The sequence below is a fragment of the Bradysia coprophila genome, chromosome II, assembly GCF_014529535.1.
Source record: "Bradysia coprophila strain Holo2 chromosome II, BU_Bcop_v1, whole genome shotgun sequence".
Taxonomy (NCBI): domain Eukaryota; kingdom Metazoa; phylum Arthropoda; class Insecta; order Diptera; family Sciaridae; genus Bradysia; species Bradysia coprophila.
This window is the reverse complement of record NC_050735.1, coordinates 3,857,132-3,885,000: the sequence shown is the minus strand read 5'-3', so window position 1 is coordinate 3,885,000 and position 27,869 is coordinate 3,857,132. Positions and strand designations below refer to the sequence as shown.

Below are 27,869 nucleotides of genomic sequence, written 5' to 3'. Positions count from 1 at the left end.
TGAAGAGACCATTGAAGAAATTAGTCGATGAAAGAAGTGCGATCAAGAAAGTCGTGGTAGTGAATTGGTTGTGCGATTAACGAAGAGAAGAAAATTTTTGTCCATTTTTTGTGAAGCATTCAATATTCAAATTGATTGAAATTTTTGCTTTTTGCGAGTTTTTGTTAAAAAAGGTAAGTCGAAACAAAATCGAACGCAATAATTTAACTTAAATGTTGAGTCGATCTCTACTCTCCACTATCTTAACATCTTCATCGTAGCGCAATGAGCAATGACCTAAAAAATCGAATCGAAAAAAAGAACACAAATATTATACGTGTACGCATACGGGCGTCCTTGACAATGAATATTGGTCATGGTCAACCCACTTCAATCTACAAAGAGTTGGTTTTTTTTGTCGATCGAAGAAAGTATAAACCTAAATTGAAAATTTAACATTGAGTTTCGAACACATTGAAGTGAATCTAAAAACGTGAAGTGATTTTTTATTCAAATATTTACATTGAATTGTTTCTTCAGTACAGTATAATGTTGTACAAACTGTTCAAACAGAAGAGAAAAGAAAGTTTTTTTTTGCTGAAAAAGAGAATTCATTTGAGTTAAAGATGAAATTTTTAATCGAAGACCACGAAGAAATAGGAAAAACCAATTGTAGGTGAGGCTTATGGAGTGAGAATTGTTTAATTAATGGAAATGATGATCAGTTAAGCTTTAGCTAACCTACATTGATTGTGTTAATTATGATACACATACACACTGTTGATGAGCACTTCGATAAATATTATTATTGACCGAGTGTAAGGGAATGGTTGACTGAATAAAGTACGTTAGTTGTGGTTCTTCTGATGCTGAGACCATCTTTTTTTCACAAATTAAACCATTGGAGTATCTAGACTGTCTAGTCTGCTTGAATGTGTTAAAAATAGTTCGACTCAATGTAATAGAAGATGATTCCGGTTTCCGGCCGTCAGATGCTTGAATTTCGAAAAAGGAAACCGAATAGAGCATACCAGTCTCCGGACATGCAACAGAAGTCGGACACGTATGGTTCTTTCATCAGTTAATTTTTTTTATGAATAAAAGAGCAGTAGGTGTCGACAAAACTGAAGAATACCCACTCTTTCCTGCTTTTACCGCAGTAAAGTACGACCTCAACCAAAAATGTCTCACTGGAAGTGAAATGAGATGACCCGGGATAAAATAGAATTGCTGAATGAGCCTGTTAATGGTATACCCACAGAGCTTTCTGTACACGTTTTTCTTCACGTTCTTCATTCCTTTGCACATTCTGTAGGAATGAAGTAATAGCTTTTTGAACTTTCACAGACTGTGGCAATATATTTGCTGGCAAAACTGTTCTTTCGGTGTTATTTTCGTCTTTTATTATCGACACACATTTCCGTAATTCATAAGACACATTTCATTCAATTCAACTTTTTTTTTCGGTAAAAATTTACATTTTCTTAAAGTGGAATTCAGTCGCATGTCTTTTAAATACATTGGGTGATGCGAAAAAAAAATATTTCTCATGTTATGGTATAAATGGTATAAGCGGTGGTTAACGGTAAAAAATATATTTATTTCTTATTAAATAAAGAACACAACCGAAACCCAATGATTATTGATGAGCATTAATTAAAATAATTTGCCCATTTTTTTAAGTATCAGTTCATACAGTATTATGATGTGACACACTTTTACTAGCCACAACCATAAACACAAATTGAAAATTATTTCAAAATGAGAAATGTTAATGTACGCGATACAGAGTACTCACTGGACTTCTGACACGTTGGACCTCTTAACTTTTCAGTTCGCACTGGTATCGATTGCATGCCGGAGGCATGCCCATATAATTTCTAGACAAACAGAAAAAAAAGCGTCGCGCGTGTAAACTTTCAATTTTTTGAAAATGCAGTGAATCACTTTTCTTGGCGAGTTACACTTTCTATCTTGAATGACTTGACGAAGTTGTTTCGTGAATTCATTATTCGTTCATTCATTCATCATTTCCTTGAACCACAAATAATTTTTTTTGGAGAAGAGATGATGACTGATAGCATCTACAAATAAAAAGGTTCTTTGGAAGATTAAACTAAATTGCACAGCTAATCGAACACATTTGGGGTAGATCCAAAGCTCACGCAATTTCGTATGATTTTACATTTTGTGAAAATAAATTTACGAAAAGTCAAATGATGTAATGGGATTTTACAGATTCGTGTTAGCCTTGGGTTTATCCCTATCTTGCTTATACCATCGATAGAATCCTAGAAAAGTTACCTTTTGGAAACGTCGAGCGTATCGTATTGATTTAATTCAGATACCAGATTTTTCGCGAATGAGACGTTTGCAGTACGAGTGGGGTCTGGAATCGAAAAATCCTGTTGTGCGTAAGTTCTCCTACACGACGTCGTAAATACGCAACGAAGACGCGATATTTCAAAACTAGTTAGGAAAAATCTATTACTTCATTTGTTTAAACAAAGTCGGTTGGAGAATGAAGTTTACAAACTAATGGTAAAATCTATTACAATTTAGTACTTTTCTTCATAAAAAGACATTTCATAGGAATGAATCATTGTGAAGTTGTTACACAAAAAAATAGTCCAGTGAGATTGAAGTACTATAAAAAAATGTGGCGCTTCTACCTACAGGCCAACCGACTAGGCGAATACTAAATTGAATGTACCTAATTGCTTATTTGTGATAATTATTGATGCAAAATCTTAAACCTCAGCAGTTTCATCATCCCAACATTTTACCATATACATGAAAGTCAACGTAAATAAATATTTTCCGTAAAATATTCTTCCCTGAATGTGTTGTAATCTGTTCCCCGATTTGTGCCCATTTCATTATTCCGAAACACCAATTTCATGAATGCTTTCATCAAATCTACAGAAACACGATCGGCTTCCAATATTTCTTATCTACAACTTTCCTCAATACCTTTTATAGCCTTTGACTGCCAACTTTTAGCATAAACTTGTTCGCAAAGTATGAAAACGTATATATCATAAAAAAGGCAGCCAATTGTAGGTTTATGCAAATCAACGCTAACCGGCATGTATAGACAATAGAAAGATGTGAAAGGTAGCTGCTTCAGCAACAGATATAACATAATACGATCACATTGAACTTATATTTTCAAAAATGTTTCACAAGTGAGTTGTGTTGTGATTTGAATATACAAAAAAAATGTTTCTATCATTTTCGTCAACCCAAAACTGTAAGTTATATATATTACAATGGATACATTGGGCTCGCGTATAGAGGCGTACACATAGGAGTTCAGAAGTAAATAAACAACAAAATTAATAATATGAGAAGAATTGAACAAAATTTTGGAAGATGCTTGTTCCATCCAAGACTCCAATGCATAAATTTGAATAAAATTATCGACTTTCAGTTTATAAGACGTCGACATCGAAATGAACGTGTTAAACTGAGTTATTAGTTATGGGTAGAGTACGAAAGACATCTCGAATTGTTAACGAAACAGAAGTTAGATTATTGTTTTTTTGATTTAAAAATTACTTTTTTTTGGGGTCGATCCTATAATTTATTGCATTAAGAATTGGTTTTAATCAAAATTCTTACGCTGTCCTCTTCTTACTTCCAGAAACAATTTCGATGAAAAAAATGAAACTCTCAACGTTGATTGAGGTACTGCTTATTTTGATTATAATTGCGTTTGCCGCATCGAAACCGGTTGATACAGGTAAGATTCGTTTTTTTTATGTTACAATGTGAACGATCTGTTTCACGTTTTAAATGGGTCAATGTTTCCGCTTATCTAGATGGTCGAGCTTTGAAATATGGTCGAAAAAATGCAGCTCTTCCCAAACAACAACAGCCGGTAGTGGATGCTGCAGCAGCTGTCGTTGCACCTGTCGTCACCGCTGTCGAATCGGCGTCAGTGGCGCCCGTTTCCGCCGTTACACCCACAGATGAGGTCGACGTTGATGATCTACTCGGACTGGGTTAGTTCTACTTTCATCAATTACCGAGTCCAATCAATTTAATTGAAAAGAATACCTAATGAGGATCTCAAATAATGTATATCACTGCCACTAACATTTCTATTCACTTCTCTTTTGCAGTTGTAGGAGAGGATGACGATGACGACGAAGAAGAGGAGGAAGAGGAAGAACCAGTTGAGGCTGATGACGATGACGACGATTTATTCGGTCTTGGAGGTGATGATACTGATGATGACGAGCCCGAAGCACTAGCCGCTGAAGCCGTTGAAGAAGCTGATGCCGATACGGATGAAGGAGCATTTGGCATTTTCGGAGGTGACTTCTTTGAAGCACTATTCGAGGATGAAACTACAACCAAGAAACCAAAAGTTAAACCTTCCGCTGTTGTACCGACTGTTGTAGCTGCACCAGTTGAGGCTGCTGTAGCTGCATCAGCTGCTGCATCCGTTGCTGCTGCTGAAGCTGCTGCTGCTATTGAAGCTGTCGTCACGCCTGGTAAAAAATCATCAATTCAAAACAAAATTTCTCGTCGCAAAGTTGTCCCATTGAAATCGGTTCAGCCAATAGTCTTGGATAAGAACAATTTAAATTTTCAACATACGTCAGCTCTGCTCGAATTATCACAATCCTCAATCAAAAAACCAAATGAAGATCAGATAGTGATTGGACTAGAACCCGGTCAGCGTGTTCCAGAGAAAGTTGTTGTCATTCAAGTACCAGAATCGACAAACAATGACGAAGAGACAGCCGTGAACCAAGTAACTGAACAATTGATGGAAAGTAATGAAATTCCATCAGAGAAAGTTACCATCGAACAAGTGCCACAATTTAGCAATGCTATTAACTCGGAAGAAGATGACGACAATATGATCATCATTTCCAGTTCATCCGACAATGAAACTGTAGAAAAGGACGTTCACGAAGAGGAAGTCAGCGAAAGTGACGAAGTTGCTGAAGAAGATGATTTAGTGGAAGATGAAAAAGTTCAAGAGACCGTTGTTGAACCGGTTGAAGTATCCACTGTAGCTGTGACAAAAAAGAAACCAGTTGAGAAAGAGGACGACGGACTGTTGACGACTATCGTTGGTTTGATAGATGATGAGGACGATGACGAAGTAAAAGGTGACGGTACAAAAGACGAAGCAGTAGCGACGGAAGACACAACGTCCGAGGAGGAGGAGGACGACGAAGAGGAGGATGAAAAAGATAGTACCGAAAAGGATGATGAAGTGGAAAAAGATGAAGACGATGACGAAGACGAGGAGGATGAAGATGAAGATGACGACGACGATACGGATAAGAAGCCAGCAACTGAAACGAAAAAACCGGAAAAAGGAAATAAAACGAAGACGAAAGAGGATGACATTACGTTCGCAAGCATCGGTGAGACACTTGGACTGTCACGGATCTTCAGAGCAAAGGGAGCAAAGGCTGAATAAAACGTTTTACTTGATTGTGTATCCAGTGTGTGTTTGTTAGGACAATTGTAGCTAATTTATTATTTTATTTATTTATTTATTTATTTATTTTCGTGCTCATTCATTTGTCTGTTGCGACTGCGATTTCAAAAATGTTATGCCATAAGTAATCTTTGACCGTATTTCCACAACATGTACCTCAGAAAAAGGAGCACATTGAAGACAATCAGTTCGATGGCATATATCATGGATGGTTTAGATAGAGAGTAAAAATTAACAAAAAAAAGATTCAGCTAAATTCGAATAGAAATTAGAGATAATTTTGTCTACCGAAATCGATGTGTAGGTTAATTCTTTTCGTTTATAAATGTTTTTGATTTTTTGATTCAATAAAAATCCATCCGATAAATTTAAAACTGGAAGTTTTTTCCTGGACGGTACCCGTTGTTGTAGGTGTCTGTGGAAATGGTGGAAATACAGAATGAGTAAAAAGTTTCTTGATTTAAAAAAATGGGGCTGGACGCAACAGGGCAGTATACCTGGAGGACACATTAGGATCAAAAAGACTATTTTGCATTCTCACAATTTAGCCTAATAGCAAACAAGTCCGACCTGACAACGAGTTTGTAGTTACGACAACGGAATTCACATTGAACACGTACGAAGTTTCTGATTGACATATAACTAATTAATCTTTTACTTTTGTTGTTTCAAATTTAATGGTGGATGCAAAGTCTATTACTTCGTTTTTTTAACATCCATTCTGCTATAGTAATAAGAAAACCCCATCCACAAAGAATCGTTTATTTTTGTCATCTTTGTCGATAACAGCTGACAAGACATTTTTAAATAGTACAGATGATGCTCAGCAACACTGGATTAAAAAGCGCAAAAAGTGTACAACTCAAGATTTTTGAGATTTTCAATGGGATGGTATATGGTCATCCCGAGGCAAAGCCGAGGTCAATAAACACACGAAAACGATGCTTAGAACTTAGAATTTGAAGTGAAATTATAAGGGAAATTGAATCAATGAAATTAAATCTGAATTAAATCGAACCCAGAATGGATTTTTCATGCTGAGGGCGTCGAAAGTAGTGCTGTTATAGACCTGTTTCGACTGAAAATTACACAGTTTTTTAAGAATACAAGATCCACACCTACCACCTTTATTAGAACTCTACAGAGTGTCCTTTTTCGTCACCATATCTCTTAAAACGAATTAGCGAATTAGCTAACAGTAGGACGTAACAATCTGCAGAGCTATCTGAATTAAATTCAGGAAATAGTCGCCATCGGCACTCAACTGAAAGCAGAATAACACCAATTTTACAATATTTCTCGTCAATCTTTCGCTAGATTTTATGATAGCTTAAGAGCGTAAAAATTGTCGGAAATTTATTTATCCCAAGACCCTATAAGCCAATTTTTCGTACTTATCGTGTAATGTAACACAATATTTTCAATATTATGAATACACATTATACTACGCATCCCTATCCCAACATTTGAGCGTATAAACTCTGCAAACGGAGCATATTCAAATAATTCCATTGATACTTTTTCCCTGAGAGCTGTTTGGTGTGTATATATACCATTAGCTGATAGTAAGAAAGCCAGATTCGTTGGCTGAAAGTCGTGCGTAACACTTCATAATTTTTGCGTCTATTCGTTGGCAGTGAATATTTTTACGATTTTCGAATAAAAATTTTGAATAAAAAGAATTTTTATGACTGCAATATAATTGAGCGCAATAATAATTTTATTTTGTCGGAAAGAAGAGAAAAAAAAGGATTTAAATTTTGTGTCCGCTTTTGATACGGGGAAAAAACAGCGATATGGCTTTTTACCATCTTAGAGCTTTTGGTCAATAGAATTTGATACAAAAAGAACCTCACGTTTAACGAAAAATAACTGTGAGAAAGTGGAAAATATTTTGTGAATTAAATGTATCATCGACAAAAAAAGTTTTTTGCTTTTCTTTTTTAATTTAATAAAATTCGGTAAATTGAGTTTTGGATTCCTTTTTGTTCTCGCAAAATGTGATTATTGTCGCTCGATTGTATTTTGATCATAAAAATATTAAGGTGCGTAAGGTGTTATACCATGCATATAGTGTGAATTTACTTGTAAAAAAGAGGAAATTTTCATTTAGATATTTTGTGGCTATAAAAAAAAGATAAAAAAGTATATTACGGTGTGTTCTGGCGGAATAAATTTTTTGTTGTTGGTAAAATGGAGAAAGAAAAACACATCATCATGCTATGATTGCAGGCATACAAAGTTTAAAGAAAAAATTGTAAGAAAGCCGAGTTTTGGTTGAAGTAATTAATTGATGTTTCCCCACAATATACCGATCAAAAAGGGATATATTCAATGTCTCTGTGGTCAGAACATCAACTCTAAATGAGTCAATTTATTCAAATCTGACAACACTTTGATTGGAGAAAGTGGTAAGTGAAGATGTAATGTTAACTATGTACACTCGACGAAAAACTCAATTAACTGTTACAATCAAGTATACAGCCGACAAAACTAACTTTTAGTGCGTAGATGCTATTGGCAGGCTATTTCACCTGCAAATAGTCTTTGTAAAAGGAAAAATGCTATTGGCAGGCGCCTGCCAATAGCCTCCGTAAAAGGAAAAAACACTATTCGCAGGCAAGTTTGCCTGCCAATAGCATTTTGTATAAGGGAGATGCTATTGGCAGGCGCCTGCCGCAAGCATCTTTAGTAGTAATAATTTGGCTATTGGCAGGCGCCTGCCAATAGTCACTACGTTGATAGTGACATGGTTTCTGATTTGAGAGTTGATGTTGTTTTTAAGTGACGAATAAATTATTGTGGAATCAACTTTACAAAGCACAAAACCTCCCAAATCAGAAAACATGGCGAATTCCACTTTTCTTTCACTGTACGTATTTCTAAGAGTACTGATAATGGAAAAGAGTGTGATTGTGATGTCGAGCCCTTGGGCGAAGTACACACTGATCCAAGTAAATCCATTTTCCACCATAATCCCATAGATACATACGCCATTTTCCTCAACAAAGTTTAGCAGCACTAAATAATGTACTATTTATACCTCTAGGGAACCCCTGTGACTGTGTTGAGGGAACCACTGTGTCTTTCCGTTTTTTTTAAATTGAACCCTCAAACATTATGCAGACAATACTATGCGAAATGTCAGAGTTTTTATTATTATCAATAGATGATGTGAACCAAGTGCTTCAAATTCTCAGAAATACGTGTAAATGTGAATGGGTTGAGCTTGTGAAAAGGTAGTATTAGATTCGAAAGTAATCGATGTTTTGGTCCTATTTGAGTTCAAAAAGCCATCCGTTTCTCCACTTGATACTCAATGCATTGAAAGGTAAATAAGCAAACAACTGACACTAACACAGCCTCAATATCTAAAAAATATCTCGATTGCCCAACATCCTTAGAACAGATCATTTAATTTCATGAAACAATATTTCCCACATACATTGTTTGCTATACTCCTACTGGATACAAAAAAAAAACGAGAAACAAACTTGTATAGCGAAAAACAGTATGAATAAATTAACTTTGTCTCTGTAATTTTTGTTCGAAAATAATAAAATAAAGCGGTTACGCCACCCAAAAACCTAGCATAACATAGTATGTTGAACATACGCTAGATTTTTTTTTTCAAACAACCTGTATAACAAAAGTTCTCGGTCAAACATTATTTTATTGTATTTTATGTGATAAAACCACACCTTGCACACATCATATGACTTTTTTTTACCCTCATGGTGGACATGTTAAATAGGTTTATTCGGTCGGAGGTCTTGAACTTTGTACATTGTTGATAAAACGATATTTACAATTTTTATCAAATTTTCCTCGAAAGACACATCAAAGAACTGGACTGCATTAACGAAATTGGAAAAAAATATATTTTGATAGTGAGTTAACAAGAGATCCAAGAGATGCAACAGTTATAAACTACTATGTAGGCTAATGATTTCCTGAATAAAAAAGATGCTATTGCTTACTCATCCTAATTCATACAAAAAGCTTCTTAAAATCTATTACTTTTTCTGATTAAATTTTTTGTTGTTGTTGTTAATCATCTGAAGTAGTAGATTTTTATGTTTTGTTAGCTCGTTTTTATATTGTAAAGAAAGAAAACTAAACATTGTATAGTATGCCTGGGCAAAGATTTCCCGACGCAGTATAGGAAACTAAATATGGAAGGACAATGGTTGTTTAATTTAGCTTCTGGTTTCTTCATAAACTAATTTTTAGAACACCCAAAGGACATCCTGAACTACAGTAGTTAATAACTACATAACTAGTACAGGAAGGTTCGAACCAACAGCAAGTGTGTAATCAAACCAAACCCACAACTAGCAAAAAATTTAGAAAACGGGCTCAGATTTGTATCAGGAACTACTGTTGTAGGTATACTTAGCAACATAGAAATAGTAGCCACTAATATTGATACCCATCTAAATTACAATGTTTTTGCTGATTTATATTTGCAGTTTAAGACCTTTCTATGCATGTGAGAAAATTTTTCGAGAAAATCGAGAAAATTTCACGAAAGTCAAGAATAGTGCAACGAGCGGAAAACGGGAAATCGTGTTTTAAAGGTTTTGATTTTGATCTGAGCGTATCAAGGTAAACACAACGCTTTTCACAACAAAGAGTTCCGAAGATTCAGCGGAGGGTAGAAAATTACTATTTTCTCGCCTAAAAGAGAAAGTTTGAGAAAGTTTTTCGAGTTCCTTCATATTACCAAATTCGAGAAAATTCAAGAAAATCGAGAAAATTTTCTGAAAAATCAAGAATATCTTCAGAAAATGAAGAAATTTTTTCGTTCTTTTTATTTTGTCAAATTAGAAACAATTAAAGAAAACCGAGAAAATTTAGGAAAATCGAGAATGTGTAGAAACTGTATTTAAAAATTGAAATTACGGCTGACAATAATGTGCCACTCCTTAAAAACACCATTTCCTTCCATTCCCATCCTAACGTTACCCCAGACCGTAGAAAACTGATCTCGAAAATTTTGAAAATATGGAGGCGAACCTCGGTAAATCCCTTTGTTTTCTGTCTGATGAAGTATCACATTATTCACATTGTGTATCTGTATGAGATGAGAATACAACATCCATAGCCTCCATTATACACTTATACAGCCGTGACATTGATTTTCTGTAAAATATTTATACGCGATATCCGAGGCAATATAAGATATTGATAGGAATTATATTGAGAAAAATATTTTCTTTTAAAGCGGAGAGACAGTATATACATCGTCAGATATTCGAATAAAGTCAATGGTAAAAGTGATTGTAAAGCAATCGAACAATCTGACGAAACATTTGTTGAGCTCGCTCTGGGAACATGGAAGAACGTATAGAATCAACGTCGAATCAAATTTGGCGGCTTAAATGTTTCACACTTAATAATTATCTAAATGTCGACAATTTAATTAATGAAATGAAAATCTTGAAAATTTTGAACATTCCTTTCTGCTTAATGTTTTGAGTTTGCCTTTTGCACGTTTGCCCCATATTCTCGCCTACAGATACAATTTATACATTTTTGGTGTTGTAAATCGAGAACAGAAAAGTCGATGATAATAATGACAATGAATGTTACATTTTCCATTGTTTAAAGCAGATAGACGAATATTCCATGTATATCTGTTATAGGCAAAAGCGACTTAAAATAGAGTAACGAATCGTACATATATCTTCATGACTTTTATGTGTTATGATTCAGCTGAGTTAAACAAAATGTATATTATTATCATAATACAGATAATGAAGGACAAACTTTTCATTGTTTGAAATTAAGCTGAAAAATATATAACTTATATTATCCTGTTAACATATATGTATGTCGTTTTGCTCCCCTCATTTATGCCTGATGGTGTTTCTTTTATTAGAATTTTTTTGTTTCTTTTGCGAATTCAGACTCGTACCAGTTGTTAAGTCTAATGAAGTGAGCAACAACACTAATTTTCGTAACCAGTGTTGAAATATCGTGACTTCGTTGTTCCTAACTGATGCTAAAAGGCTTTTTTAGCGAATTCAATTCCAGCACTCTCCTCCGGCTCATTCGCTAAAAAAATGCATTTAAGCATGCGCTATGAAAATAACTATTATGCTCCTGAGTGACAAACGCTTTTTTAGGCTCTAGATGTGTACATATGTACCGTATGAGCAAACGATTTGAATGTACTTATTTGCTAAAGTCAAAAATCACCTAGAGATACAATGAATTTGCCAGCAAAATTATATCACTTATATGTAAAGCAAAAACTTAGTGTTCACATCGTTGATAATTGTACATTACCATGCTCCGTAGTTTATACTTGACATGCAGTACTACTCGCATAAGCTCTCGTAAAAACATGTCTCGTAAAAACTACATTACAATTATCACCGAGTGGCAAACTACGTTTGACATTCCGTCACTGAGTTGAAAGAAAAAGATTTTTTTATTCAATAAGGAAAATATTGAACTCTGGCATTCAAACAAAAAATACATTCTCTAGGTAATGCCTCTCCAAGTTCCGAGAACTGTGAAAATGTTTTTATCGCAGAGACTCCCTTTATGTGTACAGCTTATTAAATATTTTCACGAATTTTCTCAAATTTTTGCAATTTTCTCAAATTTTCGCGATTTTCTCAAATTTTTGCGATTTTATCAAATTTTTGCGATTTTCTCAAAATTTCGCGATTTTTTTAAATTTTTGCAATTTTTTTTAAATTTACGCGATTTTCTCAAAACTTTTTGCAAAAATTCATGAAAATTTCAGAAATTTGAGAAATTTGTGAAAATTTGAGAAAATTCGTGAAAATATTTTCGCGAATATAGGCACTGGCTTGTAATGTACATAAGAATGAACTGTGAACGTAAAATAAAAACGATTGCTTAGCAGGCAGTAACCAGTAACCATCACCCGTACAATCATCAATAGTATAGTTTTCCTAACCGCATAAGTCAGCAACAATGTTTAGTTTTTCAAAATGTTTCCATTTATTTTAAATGATAATTTTTATACGTTTTATACGTTTTGTTTGATGTCGCGATAACACTAGGTAAAAATAGTACATTACTTAGCAATGGGGAAAATGAGTCGTAGCCGAGGTCGGTAAAGAAGTACCATTTCCATCATTTGCCCCGTTGTCAAGTAAGGTATTTTATTCAAAAACTTGAGGTAAAGTTTTGGATCCGTGCAGTAAAGTTAACTTTACCTCACGCCAATGCAATAAAATATATTGTCATAATCTTTTGCTAGGGTATCTGTCAGTGGCTACCAAAAAAAATTGTTTTTATAACTTAGGACGATCATCTCAAGTGGTTTGTGACTGCCTTCTCGACGAGGTGCAGAAACGTCTTTCTTTGCGTGAAACTTTTGTTTAATATACAACGCATGTTTGAGCTTACTGCAGAAGTGAAGACATTGTAAATTGTAAAGTCTTAAACAGCAGAAAAACTTTTCTAAATTTTAACGAGAAGATCAAACATTTATCTATTCTACCCTTAAGTATATCCAAAATGAAGTACATATTTGCTGTCTATGTTTATCAAATTAAATCTAATTTTACACGAACGTCATTGTTTCTCTTACAAGTTTCAACGTATATGAATGAACTATGGACAATAGACCTTTGATCGAATTTACAACATCGCCAACATTTTGGAATTCATCATTGAATGTAACCAATTATGACTACGAACCGTTCGCACTCAGATATGGGCTAGAGGCTACCATTGCATTAAGGTAATCTATACAAACATATTGGTGGAATCTATGACCGCTTCGCTTATGCTTTCTTTCTTTCAGCGTTGCATACATTTTTGTCTTTATCGCTGGCATCATCGGTAATGTGGCAATATTTCTTACAGTAAGAAAGAGTGCCGACATGCGCCGACTGACCACCCATTTCATAATCAACCTAGCAGCTGCAGATTTATTGGTCCTAATATTCTGCTTGCCGTTTACGTTAGCTGCAAACATATTTCCAGGTAAAGTTTCTTAAAATTGAGCTGGTGTGCATATTATGGGGTCCTAGTCACCAGATAACCAAATAGTATTTTACATTACTAGTGATAAAAAGATGAAAAGCAGAGTTTTCGTGTGAATTTTGTTGATCCGAGGCGAAGCCGAGGTGAATAAACACACGAAAACAAGACTTTTCATTTTTATATTGAATTATGTAAAGGATTTTACATGCTTTGGGCGTCGTAACTAGTGCTTGAAACATGAAAAGTAGGGTTTTCGAAGCATGTGGCATGTAAAATTATCTTACACTCCGATCCGCCTCAATATGAAAAACGTCCAGTCCACAAGTATAAATTTTGAAGAGCTAAGACATGATTCGCACTCGTTTGCATACTCAAGACCATTTCTAATTTTAACTTTGTCCGCGTGATTCGGAAAACCAAATTACTTCCGAACAAAAATTATTAAAATCATCCCTTACAATTTCTTCTTTTCGTTCATCTTATATTCTCACCCCACCGTGTCAATTGTTCGCTGTTTTCCTTTAAAATTTTCTTGGCACTTACTCATCTCTTATTCGACATAATATTACATCGATTCAAGATGCTTGGATGATGGAGAATCAAAGTCGGTTGAATGAAATGGAGTGTGTATAACATAGAGTAACCTTGAACTTAAACAACATTCCCAAACGGAATCAATTAATGAGAGAGGTGAAATATCACCATGACTGAATCAACCCGAAGTGTAAACTGGGGGGTGATGTAACTAACTATAAACCGTGGAAAACCCTTACTGAGGGAAATGTGACGCAAATCCTTGTGCCAGAATTTTTCAACATTATGCTCGGAACAGGTCAGGTTTATCTGAAACCTGAAATGAAAAGAACTGAGGCTGATTCAATCAATTTTCGCCTGACCTTAATTTCCTAATTACCCAGATTTTTTAAAGGGAAATTTGGAGGCCATTTGAAGGCTAAATTGGAGACTTTCGAAATTTGCGGAATATGGTTTCGCAGTCTACGTCAAAACGCTTTATTAACATTTCTTGTAATTAGCCTTGCGTCACGCCCGCTATGCTAACGCGCGGGCATGCTAAAGCAAAAACAAAATGCGAATAAATTTACATTGATGCGGAACAACAATCTAAATTAAATCGTGTCAGACCTCCTCCAACTGTAAACAATAAACCGGAATATTGAAATTAAACGACATTAAATTGAATTCTCAAATAGAACGCTTAAAATATCCATCCATCCTTTTTCGTTTCTTTCGTTTGCCAAACGGTTCATCGATGGAGGAGCCTCTGTTTATTACATGGTTTCCACATTGTGTACACATTTACATGCGGATTTGATTAGGGGGTAATAAACCATGAGAATGATTAAAAGATTTTCGGTTCGGTTTCTCTATGCTGACTGTATGAAGGGAAAATTAAATTCCATTCTTCTCAAGTTACGTACTTCTGTTTAAGTGCGTTTTTTGTTGTTGTTGTTTCCTTTTTATGTACAGCATGGATCTTCGGTGCAGTATTTTGTAAACTCGTATCTTATCTACAAGGAGTTTCCGTTTCGGCTTCCGTTAATGCAATGATGTTTGTAGCTGTTGATAGATATATGGCAATATCGTCACCATTGGTGCCAAAGAAATCGAAAAGGTAATTGTAAAGGTTTTCTTTTGGTATAAATTAAAATATCTCGCTAAATGCAAAATGCTCAGGCCGAACCAAAAAATACAAATCGATCCGATAAATCAGATAAACAATGTTCCGTTTTCCATTCGGATCAAAGTACAATGAATACCACGAGAAACGATAAGAAGAACACGGAAACCTACTTTCAGAATAAAACTTATATTTTTGATAGCTGCACTCAGGGAAAATACATATTCAATTGGATTGAAGGTAGAGATACTGGAAAAAGTATAAAGATCGCTTCAGTATGCAAAATATATTTCGTTCTTCCTTCGAAATTCTTCGTTTGACTGGTGGATAGTACTTGGCGTCGGCTCGTAATCTACTACTTCGAATGTTTTCGATTTTCAGAATTTCTGGATTTTCAACACATCCTCTATTTTTATCAATCGTAGAAATTACCGAAAATTCGCGAATATTATTGTTACAATTAGACTAGACGTGGTTAAAGTAAAGGCTACCCAAACTAACCATTTTGCTCATATTCGTCCTAGTTGAACAGTTTTTCATTGTCGTGATTCCACATGACGAACCGTGGAACCTGAAAATTTAGGTTCATCAGGTATTTCGTAAGCCTGAGCTATTAGCCACTCTGTATGATGCTAAGATGTCCTACGAGACAGGGTCTTCTTTAAAAGTTCTGAAAACTTCTGAAGTTCTTTAATTTGTCAAAATTTATGTAGAACCTGACATTAGGAATGCCCGAGGAAACGCCTTTATTTCAAAAAGCCTAGCTACGGTCCTGAATGAATTGAAAGCGTTATTTTGCTCTTTTTTGTATAATCGAACGGTCGACAGCAAAACCTTCCACGTATAAGGCATATTCATCCAGTCCACTTGTTCCAAATCTTCGGTTAAATTACTTAGAAACACAGAGCGTAGAATCCTACTTTTTCGTAGCTTTGTCTTGGTTCAACCAATTTCGTATCATTTTAGGTACTACCTAAAAGCTGTGTTAGCTGTTTGGATTACGGCATTAACTATAAACTTACCTTGGTTATACGTATTTGAGTTGGAGACAGTGGAAAACGGTAGTAATATAGAGGTGAAATTATCGCTTTTGCAACATCAATATTCGCTGACTCTCAAAATTTAATAACAGATTTGCACGGAGATATGGCCATCACCAACGCATGAAAAGCTATTTTTCATCATTGCAAATGTTCTGATGTTTTATTTGGGTCCACTGGTCGTGATATCGATATGCTACATCCTAATTTGGCAGAGTGTCAGACGAAGAAACGTTCCTGGCGAATACAATGATCAGCGAAGCGTCATTAATTGTGTTAACAAAAGTCGGCTGAAGGTACGGAAAAAAGTGCCCTTAGGTGACAAAAATACTATTTCCTACTTTTTGAAATCTTCGTTCCTGATGACAAATTATTTGGAAGCAGCTACACCCATGAAATTATATGGTTCAACGGTTCGAATCCAATTTATACTATTCATTCGATAGCGGCGTTTCCATACTTATCACGTAGGGGATAATGCTTGAGCAGGCACTTTAGGCACGCTGGAAATTGCTGAGGGAGTCGAGGAATACCTCCAAATAAATTAAATCGAAAGTCAAATTTTTGGTTTTTAGAAATTTATTTGGAGGTATTCCTCGACTCCCTTAGCACTTTCGGGTGTGCCTAAAGTTGACAAGTCGCAATAACCGGCAACGTATCGTTTTGTTGTAGTAGTAATGTATGTGGATTCCACATTGTGGAATATGTGGAATGAATAAAGTTATTTGGGTTGAAATTGCTCGATCTAATAATTCCTTCCCAGTACGCAATACATTTCAGCTGCTATAGTGGCTAACTCTTACTATGGATGTGGGCGCTTAACGAAAAAAAAGCTCTTCTGAGAACTTCAGCCTGTTTAAATGAAATTTACGACTTCATAATTCAAACAATCAAATTTTAGGTGGCGAAAATGGTGTTCGTTATTATCCTAACGTTTGCAGTATCCTGGTTTCCGTTATACTGCGTTTTCGTTATTGTAAAATTTGGTGATGAATTCTTGCTGAACGAAAATATTCAGTCGACAATTTATGTCATTGTACCGATTGCTCAATGGATGGGAGCTGCCAATTCCTGCATAAATCCATTCTTGTTTGTACACATGGATACGCGATTTCGGATGAGATTAACGGTAAAATAGCGATTTCAATATTGCTGTGACATTGTCTTCATTTTTTTTTAATTAAGAAAAATGTAAACACACGTCAGGGTCAGTTCAATGACAAGCAGACTTCTCCGAACTGCACCTTTATCACTAATGATTTTGTTACCTTTCAGAAAATGATAAGAAGATATTTCTTACTCAGATGTTTTAAGAACGAAGAAGAAATAATTCTACAAAATTTTAGCGGCAAAGCATATAAGTCAAGGGACCATTTACACAAAGATTTAAATGAATCAAGGGCGTAATTATCAACTATCAACTAACGTTATTTGATGAAAATGTTTACGAAATCATAGCCAAGGTGGATAAAAAGTGTAAAGGTAATGTCTCCCAACTACCCAACTATACTGTACACTAAAAAGGTGTAAATAAGTACTGTGCTGAATAGTTAGCCCGTTACCATTTACAGTATCGAAATTGATGTCGATAAATTGATAATAAACTCGCTGTACTGTGTTACCTGTTCGAGATAAACGTTACAAATTGTGCTGAATGTTCATCTAAATATTTTATTGTAACAATTTACATGACAGATTATATATTTTTAATGTTTACTGAAAAAAAAAGTATTTTCATGAATTCCAGAAACTACTGTCTAACTTTGGTCTGTCTCTATTATGAGAGCGTGTTAAACGTCATTTGACATGCGCCTTTACCTCTCACAGGCGTACCAACTTATAATTTCTCTGCTCCGTACATTTTCCCCATTTCGACAGAAGCCCGGTGACATTTTTACTGGTTGTGTTTCTTAATAATTAACCAATTAAACATCGAAGTAGAGACGCGGTATATACTGTCGGCGCAGCTTTAAGCGATTAAATGTTGTTATAGTTTAGTCTTTTAGTTTCTATCGTGTTTTACGGAACCCCGCGCTTCCAGCTACATAAAATACACATACTTAACGAGTCAATCTTACCATGTTGTCTTCGCTAATGGTGCTGGTATACATTTGTATGTAATTAGTCCCATGGATGCAAGGGAAGCTGGGTGGTGACTCGCTGAAATTTAAAAGTTAAGATTATCCGAAGGTCATACAACAGTCGATTTTCGATAGATAGAGCCGGTAAATAGGTAGAACCTATTATTTATACAAAAAAAAAAATTGAAACCGTAGAACTCTGAACTTTTCAACGGTACCACATTTAATGTAACTCACGGTATCAGTGTCTTTTGAACACATAACTGAAGCAATATTTCAAGAGCGACCTAAGAACCTGCATAAAGCACGCGGTGAACGCTTGCTGCATTTGTTGTTTTGAAAACTTAATAAGATTATAATAAAACAACTCATTTCCAGCTTTTCTTTATATAATATGCCTTCCGAAAATCTCAATTTTTAAAGTTCAACAAGTCTCCACCAGCCTTTGCACCCATAGAGCTAACTCCTTGTACTATTAGCATTACCTGACAAAGAATTTTATCGCAAAGTATTAGAAATTGGAAATCTTTCAATGAAGAAAAAAATTGTATGAAATAAAACTTAAACTGACTTAAAAAAGAAAAACTATTTTTTGCCAAAAACTAATAGAAAACTAATATCAGAGAGACTAAATACATGGGATACCGAAATTAGTGTACTTGCTCAGATGATCCCCGCTTTGGAAATTTGCTGCTTTGCTACAAGATATGGACATGCAGCTGAAGTCGGCATAGGAACACATAATCAACGTGCAGCTGAGCGAAACACAATGGATTCAGTGGACTTTGGTGGTTTAGGTATTCGTTCGTTCACCTTTATCCCAGCGTATGGAATGCAAGACATCGCGTCTACACTAACCTAACAGGACAACGAGTCAAATATCCCCTACCTGATGGAAGCATTGAACAAGTGGAATCAAGCCTGAAATGTTGCAAAACAAGATGTCCCTGTCATCAACTTACGTTCTTTTTTACGAAATTTTGGTAACGGAAAATTTTGTTCGAGTTCATCTTTTACATAGTTGAAAAGTGTGGTGTCTTAGCACTGTGTGCCAGATTACCATACACCGTCAGGAGCCTGGCTGAACGTTTTTTCTAGCCCGAATATTAACAAATTTCTGAAAAATGATGTGATGCGAATATGTATTGGCCTAAGTCTCGGATAAAAAATTTGTCATCCGTTCGAATGTGTGTGAGGCAAAGCTGTAGACGAATTGGGAAGGCACGGTATTCATTGCAAAAAGAGTCCGGGAAAATACTTCTGCCAAGCCGAGTTGAACCGAACATTGCATCAAGGTTTGGGAACAATCAACATGCCGCCATCCTTGCTTGAGCCAACTGAATTATATTGTTTGGGATGCGACCTGCGCGGATTCACTTGGCGTTTCTAACTTGTCTGGCCGAATCAAAACGCTTGGAATGACCTCAGAAAGTGCTGTCGCTCGAAATCTCTCCAAATATTCATTGATAAAGACAAATTACCATTTCGTCGCCATCAGGGGTGAAGACATTCGGTCCATGGGCGAAGGAAACTATAAATTTACTCAACAAGATTGACTCAAACCTGACTAGACTTATAGGCGAAGCAAAGGCGAGACATTATTTGTTCGAAAGGATTTCACTGGATATTCAGCGGGGAAGAAAGGCAATGTCTGTCAACGCTAGCATTCCGAAAAGTGTCAAAATTTACCATCTGCATTGATCAAATTATTCTTCTTTTTCTTTTTCTTTTTAATTTTCCCGTTCTGTAATTACTGTGTAGAATGTAGAATGTATTGGAATAAAGACTAGTGCTGGAGTCCTAGGGAGACAGACAAGTTCACTATCATGCCTGACTCAAGACAACATAAATTATATTTTCAAATAAAGGCGGTGGTGTTATGTCTCTGTCACCGATCTAGTACAAAATGAATTTGGGTTATGTACTACAAGTACTAAAACATTAGAACGAAAACGAAAAACAAAAAAAAACTCATTTCCAATCAAGCCCTTATGTTGGCACCATTTCAATAAAAAAAAAGAAGAAAAAGAACGTCAAAGTCGAATTTTTTTAGTCGAGAAATCAAAAATTCAAAATTGCAAGTTTTGCGATAATTAAATTAGTTTTCGAATCGAAATCCTTGACACGATAAACAATAAATTACGATTGTTGAAAGGACGAACTAGTAACGTAAACGGGATAATGGATGGTGAATCGGATGACGATTCTACATTTGACAATGAGAATGTCGATTCGGGAAATGTCTCTAGTGATGGCGATGATTTTGCAATGGAAATCGAAAGCAATATATCGAAGGAACGGCAATCGGAACCAGAAGAATATCCATTCGAAGTATTGACCACGGACCAAATTGTCCAGCACATGGTGGATAGCATTCGGGAAGTGACTGCTGTAGTTGAGGTAAATGAAAATTTCTACAAATTTTTTTTTGTCATTGTTTTGGTTCAAGGTCTTCCTTGTTTTCATTGCTCAAATTTACATTCGCATTTTCATATGCGCTTTTGCGAGAAATGGTCTCGTTGTGATTGATATTGTCGTAAAAGAAAAGTTTATTTTGGGTGATGGAATCCAAAATTCTGGATCCTTTTGTTCAACGCGTAAATAGCATTATTTGACGTGTGAACGATGAGGTGTTGATTTATTTATACACATATGTATTGGGATCGTATTATATACCACCAAGGTTGTAGCAAACAACACTGAATTGGTTTTTTGATTTTCGATAATTTTAAACCAATTGACATTTCTGTTTTGGTATTATTGGCGATTAATGATCCATTAAATAGTTAAATTTAGTACCGCACAGCGCAACAACCAGTAACACAGTTACATTCAATCATATTGTTACGGATCGAGTTTAAAATATAAATTTCGTAGCTATGTAGAACACTCACACTGATGCCCTTCATGTAATGAAGGGCCTTCGAATAGTTAAAGGTTTCCGGTTCCTTTATCTCATTATTCATTTTTACGGTTTCATCATCTTATTATGAGACCTTCGACCCTGATGGTGTGCAAAGTTTGAGGTAAATTTTTTTCAAAAATCCTAAAACACATGTGCCACGCGGTATGCCAAACGTGACAGTGAGTCCAACAATAAAACATTGAAAAAAGAAAATGCTCGTTAGTTGAACTGACCGCACTACTTTACACGAATTAAATCACGAATCAACGCTCAACCATGGCATGTGTGTTTGTTATTATTAGGGTTTGTCATGACAGCTGAGAGTGTTTCTATAGACTGTTATGATCAGAGCGAGAGAACCGAAGACTAGTTAATTATAACTTGCCTTGGGGTACTTGTCAAAATATTGCTTTCTCTTTCAATACAGTGTTTAAGGAGAGCGATTTTTGACCACTTTGTTTAAACTGGTCTCGGGGTCACACATCAAAATGAGAGAAATCACATACAAATTTAAACTGGGCTCAACTCTCAATTTATTTTTTCATTGATGAATATTTGACAGCTGACCCCGAGACCAATTAAATTTAATTGGTTTTCGCTCTCCTTAAACACTGTATATGTTACGTTGAGAGCGAGAGGACCGAAGACTATTATAAGTTGTCTTGGGGTACTTGTCAAAATATTTCTTTCTCTTTCATCATAACACTCTATTGTGTCTTAGTACACGATAGACTTAGCTCAGATTCATCAAACACTTGAATGTAGCGACAATTTGTTATCCATGTTCAGAGCTTCGAAATGTTCATTAATTTTAGAAGAAAGGGCTACCATGCCGACTAGCAGTTTTAGCATAGGGTTGCGGCGCGGCTCCGTTCTTAATCCGAAGATGTGATGCATTATCTCGAGTAAAGATTTACTGACTGCACTTAATAGCTTGACAAGGTGAAACACTTATGGCACAAAATGTCCTTGAGTCTCAAATTCGGAACAGGTCAGTCTTACCTGAAACCTGTCTTGAAAGTACCTGGTCCTTTTCCGACTTGAGCTTGATATGGTCAATTTTACCCGACATGAATTGATCTGATAATCGAATGTAGTAATCAGGTCAAAGCTGACCTGTAACCGGGCAGGTCACAGGTCACCTTAAGTCTGTCATTACATGTCTGCATGTGTAAACGTTACATCCAACAGCCTGACCTGACATTTTACTGAAGTTCGACGACATGAATAACGACGACTTTCTGAAGAAACTACGACTAGTCCACTTTTCTTGAGGAATTTGTTGTTTTTTTAACATTTTGCAAATGGAAGTTCCCCTCTACAAAATTTTGAAGAGGCAAGGAAGCGACAAGGAAAAAATTACGTTTCTTCCAAGAGCTCGTCGTTTCTTCAGAATGTCATCAATACCTATGTCGTCACAGCTTCAGTGCAATTGATCTATCTTGAACCGTATTTTCGAGTTAAATTGATTGACCTCGATCGGACCTATTCCGTGTTTAAATAGCTATATAAACAATAAATTTCTGTTCTGCACAAATTATTCATATCTCAAATACGATGCATTTCTGGTCTACCTACATAGAGTGTTCCAGTTCGTTATTTGAAACATTTTCTCGCTTTAACGCATTAAAAATAATTGCGGCCTGTCAACTTTCGGCACCCTGGACTTTATTTAAATAGTCGAGGAAAGCCTCCAAATAAATTTCTAAAAATCTAGAATTCAGTTTTGGATTTTTAGAAATTTATTTGGAGGCATTCCTCGACTATTTAAATAAAGTCCAGGGTGCCGAAAGTTGGCAAGCCGCAATTAATTTCAATGTGTTAAGTCGTTCTTGAGCCTACTTCGACAATTCAAAACATTTCATTTCATTCCAGATACCCGGCACAATTGCTCGAATTCTACTCAATCATTTCAAATGGGACAAGGAGAAGCTAATGGAACGATATTATGATGACGATCAAGATTGCTTCTTCCGTGAAGCACATGTCATCAATCCATTCAATAAACCCAGCAATGTTACAAAACCAAAGCTTAAAAAATCGGGAACTGAAGAATGCGAAATTTGTTTCCTATTTTTTCCGCCAAGCGTAAGTGAAACTGACAATCTCTGTCCGACAAACAATTTTCATTTTTTGTGTGCATTTAGATGATGACCGGATTGAAATGTGGTCATAAATTTTGCACGGCATGTTGGGGCGAATATCTAACCACAAAAATTATGGAAGAAGGATTAGGTCAATCGATTGCGTGTGCCGCTCACGGCTGTGATATACTTGTGGATGATGTCACCGTAATGAATCTTGTGCCGGACGCTAGAGTGAAACTAAAATATCAACATCTCATAACGAACAGTTTTGTTGAGGTACGTCCCATTTAAGCCGAAAATTAAACACACATTTTCACTCGACCATTTTTCCCCACTAACAGTGCAATCGTCTGCTTCGCTGGTGTCCGTCAGCTGATTGCACATACGCGATTAAGGTAATGCACGTTGAATCGAGACCCGTCGTATGTAAATGCGGGCACATTTTCTGCTTTGAGTGCGGTGAAAATTGGCACGATCCGGTTCAATGTCGCTTGTTGAAGAAATGGATGAAAAAATGTGCAGATGATTCGGAAACATCCACGTGGATCGCTGCGAATACGAAAGAATGTCCAAAGTGTAATGTTACTATAGAGAAGGATGGCGGATGTAATCACATGGTGAGTTGAAATCCACTTTTTGTCGTGAAAATTTTTCTGCATTTTTCCTTTACTAGGGAGCGAAAATGGACTTTCCTCCCTAGGGAAAAATCTTTCTCTCCTTCGTGCAGGAAAACGTCATACTACACTCGGGAAATAATTTGATATTTCGTATCACGATGCGTAAAAGTACCTCGGGATCTCTGGATGCTCATCTGGATACGAAATATCAAATTCCTTCCCTTATACAGTAATATACTATTTTTTCCGTTGAGCAAGAGCAAGCATCGAAAGTTACAACGTCGACAGTATCAAGTTGTGAACAATTTTAATCGGTTAAGATCAACGCGTAGAGGAAATATTTTTCTTTTGTGTGGTAACTTGAGTCAACCATGTATACGTATACGTAACTCTTCATCCTTCATTGTAATGAAGAGACATGTTCGTCGTTGTCTCCTATAAATTTGTCTTCCAATAGAAGTCTTCGGTCTAGATGCTTGACTGATGGAATGCTTGTAAGTTGTCTCTTGTCTTTGGGATATCGTTCGACTTAAGTCGTTAACAGGTTTCTACATGTCCAATTTTCGAAAATCAGGACGTGCCCAACTAGCCGGGAATGGAAATAATGTTTTCTTCCCGGTAACATAGTCAAAATTTACCGGTAACCAAAAACTTAAAACTGACTTTCTGGTCCATACATTTTCTGGTGCTTTGTCAGCGATATCCAATTGTTGTACGAAGGAATCAACCAGAAACTAGGTCACTAGGATACCGCTTTGGCATTATTTCCATTCCCGCCACTACTGCATTTCCAAATAATTAGTCCTGATAGACCGATTAAATGAGAGTGTTTCGAAGGTGTTTGCACAAAGACAGACATTTTTCACTGTGCACTGTGCGGATTGTTCTTCCGTTTTTTGGCTCTGTACGGCAAAGATAATCAAAATTTGAACGTCTGTTCTCTCTGTTAAACGGTCCTCCCGAAAATTCATGTAAAATCTGGCTCGGTCTCATGCTTTTCCCGTGAATCTCATTCCCACAGATATGTAAAAATCAAAACTGCAAACACGATTTCTGTTGGGTGTGTTTGGGTTCCTGGCAACCTCATGGCTCATCTTGGTACAACTGCAACAGATACGACGAGGACGAAGCTCGAGCAGCCCGTGATGCCCAAGAGAAAATGAGATTTTCCCTAGCCAGGTAAATGTTTAACTTCACTGTCAATTGAGCCACTGATCGCTTATGTGGCATTGACTTACCGCAAATTGTGATTTCCGTAGATATCTTCACTACTACAATCGATACATGAATCACATGCAATCGCTTCGATTCGAGAACAAATTATATGCAGCAATAAAGGCTAAAATGGAGGAAATGCAACAGCATAACATGTCTTGGATTGAGGTACTGTTTGTCTAATTTGATGCTTAGAAATTGTGGCAGAAGGAATTCAAATTTTCTTTTTTCGTTTGTTCCACACAACACCTGCAGGTCCAATTTTTGAAGAAAGCTGTCGATATATTGTGTCAATGCCGTCAAACGCTGATGTACACATATGTGTTTGCCTACTATCTGCGAAAGAACAACCAATCACTTATCTTCGAAGATAATCAACGTGATTTGGAAACAGCCACAGAAAAGTTGTCCGAATACCTTGAACGAGATATTACATCGGAGAATTTGGCTGACATAAAACAGAAAGTTCAAGATAAATATAGGTGAGTCTGACTAAAGTGAGAATTATTATTTTTCCGATAAGGAGATCACCTGCCATTTAATTCTAAAATAATTCAGTTTAATCCAAAAAAAAATCCCCTTTAATCCCGAAAAATTCCGTTCAATCCCAAAAGTGGTTCACTGTTCAATTTTCCCTTTTGAAATTGGTGTAGGAGCAATTAATTGATTTTCTCTTTGTTCTCTTTTCTTGACGCCGATTAGATACTGCGAAAAAAGGAGAAATGTCCTACTAGTACATGTTCACGAAGGTTACGAGAAAGATTGTTGGGACTACACAGAATAGATAAAAAAGAGATTGTTTGTTTTATTGGAGTGATTGAAAATCACAATAAATTATTAATTATTCTAAAACAAAAAAAATTCAAATAATAAAAACAACCAACCAACCCAAGCGTAAAATTAGAACCCTTCATCATTATATTTTCGTTCTAATGGAAATTTCTTTAAAACAAACAAAAACTCATTTTTACAAGTTGTTTTGATTATTATTAATTAGGTTTTTATTTAAACGAAAACAGAAACACAACACACACTAATTTTCAAATAATAAAACAGAAATAATTTCATCTTAACTTTCGACTTGACTTTTATTTCGGTCAACCATTGCCCAGATGCAGGGCCTATTTTTGGAAAGATGATTTGCTAAATTTGCTGAAATTTTCCACATTTTGCTAAAAAAAAGGCAAAGAATCACAAAACTTCCTGACATATTTCTGGCCAAGACATTCTTTAAATCGATTTTTCACCATGAAGCCATGATGGCTCATTTTGGTCAAATGGAGAAAAATGTCTTGGCCAGAAATATGTCAGGAAGTTTTATGATTCATTGTGGAAAGTCTTGGCAACTTACCAAAAGTAGTCCCAGCCCGAATCCATTGACATTCACACCAACGGGTGTGAGATACACAATATTAAGGCCTACCGAAATCGGACGCATTTACCAGTGGACATTTTATATGTGCCGAGAAAGGTATTCGAATTCGACCCTAGATGCTAAAAAAAATACTCGACTCACAGTGGGTAGTGCTCGAAAACCGAAACCATCCCCTTTTATAAACATAATGGAAACTTCTCCGGGTACACGAAACATCCAGGGTCGTGTGAGATGTCATTAGAAAGTTAAATATTCTTTCGGGGCAAACAGCGTTTAAAATTCATCCACAGTTGAGCAGTTGAAAAATCGGTGAAAATTGTGACAATTTCGGCGAAAATTTTATCGAAGCTGCATTCGAAACTCAACAAAAAAAATTGTGAAAATGTCACTGATTGCTACTGGTGTCATCTTTAAAATGGTAACAAAAATGCATGTGTAGTATCAACATGAGCGTACCTTTGAAGTATAAATTTGAGATTCAGTTACGTTATAGTCCAGTCTCTTTTGTCAATCCGCTCGCTTTACGTTTTTCGAGCTTTTCATATATGATCAGTAATGGAAAAATGTGGTTTTTTCTTTCTTTCGAAAATAGACTCTTTCGGTACAATTTTGGCGAACGGAGCTATTTTTTCTGACACAAGGACTATTACTCAAATAATTCCGTGCAAGGTTTGATCAAAACATATTTTTTATGAGAGAAACTTACGTTTTCAAAATTAGCGTAAGCAAAGCAGCTCTCTTGCAAGAGGACATTGGTTGATTTCATTCCTTCTGATATCGCAAACATGGTGTATGCGGTTGCTAGAGAATCTTTTTATGTAAGACAAAAAATGACATATTTCTGCTCAAAATAAGCCCGAAAACTAAATGTTTGTCTCTCAGAGTCAATTAAAACCGAAATTTAGTGCTTGATTTGAGTGTACTATCGAGGGGGAAACAACAACGGATTATCCTGCATTCGAACGCCATTCGCATCGCTCCATTCATTCGCTCATATTCTCAACTCATATTTCGCTCATTCGCTCATATTTCCCTACATTCGATCCAATGGCGAAAGCAGTCTGTCCCCCACTTGCTCTTGTTGTTTCTCCCTCGACTGGTACCCTTATTTCGAAAAAATGTGTCAACAGCTGTGTTGTAATTTGCTGAATAAAAGTTATTTTTTGATCAATTCTTTCGAGCTCCATTGCTCAAGGTAAACTGGTTTCTTAACTTCGGACATGCCAAATTGCCACTAAATCTGTTACTTCATTTGTGTAAAATGTTTCCTTGTGTGTGATTACAAAATCGATCACTTCAATATTTGGACATTTCGCTATATAAGAGAACGCTATCTCATCACCTATTCTCGTCTTCGCTATCGATAGCAGATCCTATATCTGTATTTATTGACCTCGGGTAACAAAATTCACAACAAAAATTCTACTTTTCATCCCTAGTCATGTAAATGACTATGAAAGGTCTGTATTGTGGTTCCGGATCTTCGTTAG

General features: G+C 35.9%; 3 protein-coding genes across 3 annotated transcripts; all 3 read left to right on the top strand.

Moving 5' to 3' along the window:
• LOC119066822 (myb-like protein X) lies at nucleotides 1-5,820 on the top strand. Its single transcript, XM_037169477.1, has 4 exons — nucleotides 1-173; nucleotides 3,626-3,724; nucleotides 3,804-3,986; nucleotides 4,107-5,820. Exons 2-4 carry the CDS (start codon nucleotides 3,637-3,639, stop codon nucleotides 5,423-5,425), a joined length of 1,590 nt encoding a protein of 529 aa, XP_037025372.1. The 5' UTR covers nucleotides 1-173; nucleotides 3,626-3,636; the 3' UTR covers nucleotides 5,426-5,820.
• A 7,216-nt stretch (nucleotides 5,821-13,036) lies between these two features.
• Nucleotides 13,037-17,603, top strand: LOC119067013 (neuropeptide SIFamide receptor-like). Its single transcript, XM_037169742.1, has 7 exons — nucleotides 13,037-13,175; nucleotides 13,239-13,420; nucleotides 14,909-15,053; nucleotides 16,026-16,134; nucleotides 16,192-16,395; nucleotides 17,001-17,228; nucleotides 17,375-17,603. Exons 1-7 carry the CDS (start codon nucleotides 13,048-13,050, stop codon nucleotides 17,504-17,506), a joined length of 1,128 nt encoding a protein of 375 aa, XP_037025637.1. The 5' UTR covers nucleotides 13,037-13,047; the 3' UTR covers nucleotides 17,507-17,603.
• Nucleotides 17,604-20,158: 2,555 nt separating this feature from the next.
• On the top strand, nucleotides 20,159-25,954 carry LOC119066858 (E3 ubiquitin-protein ligase ariadne-1). The gene is made up of 8 exons (XM_037169532.1): nucleotides 20,159-20,580; nucleotides 22,961-23,173; nucleotides 23,233-23,448; nucleotides 23,514-23,789; nucleotides 24,811-24,968; nucleotides 25,049-25,172; nucleotides 25,260-25,486; nucleotides 25,707-25,954. Exons 1-8 carry the CDS (start codon nucleotides 20,362-20,364, stop codon nucleotides 25,786-25,788), a joined length of 1,515 nt encoding a protein of 504 aa, XP_037025427.1. The 5' UTR covers nucleotides 20,159-20,361; the 3' UTR covers nucleotides 25,789-25,954.
• The last annotated feature ends 1,915 nt before the right edge of the window (nucleotides 25,955-27,869 follow it).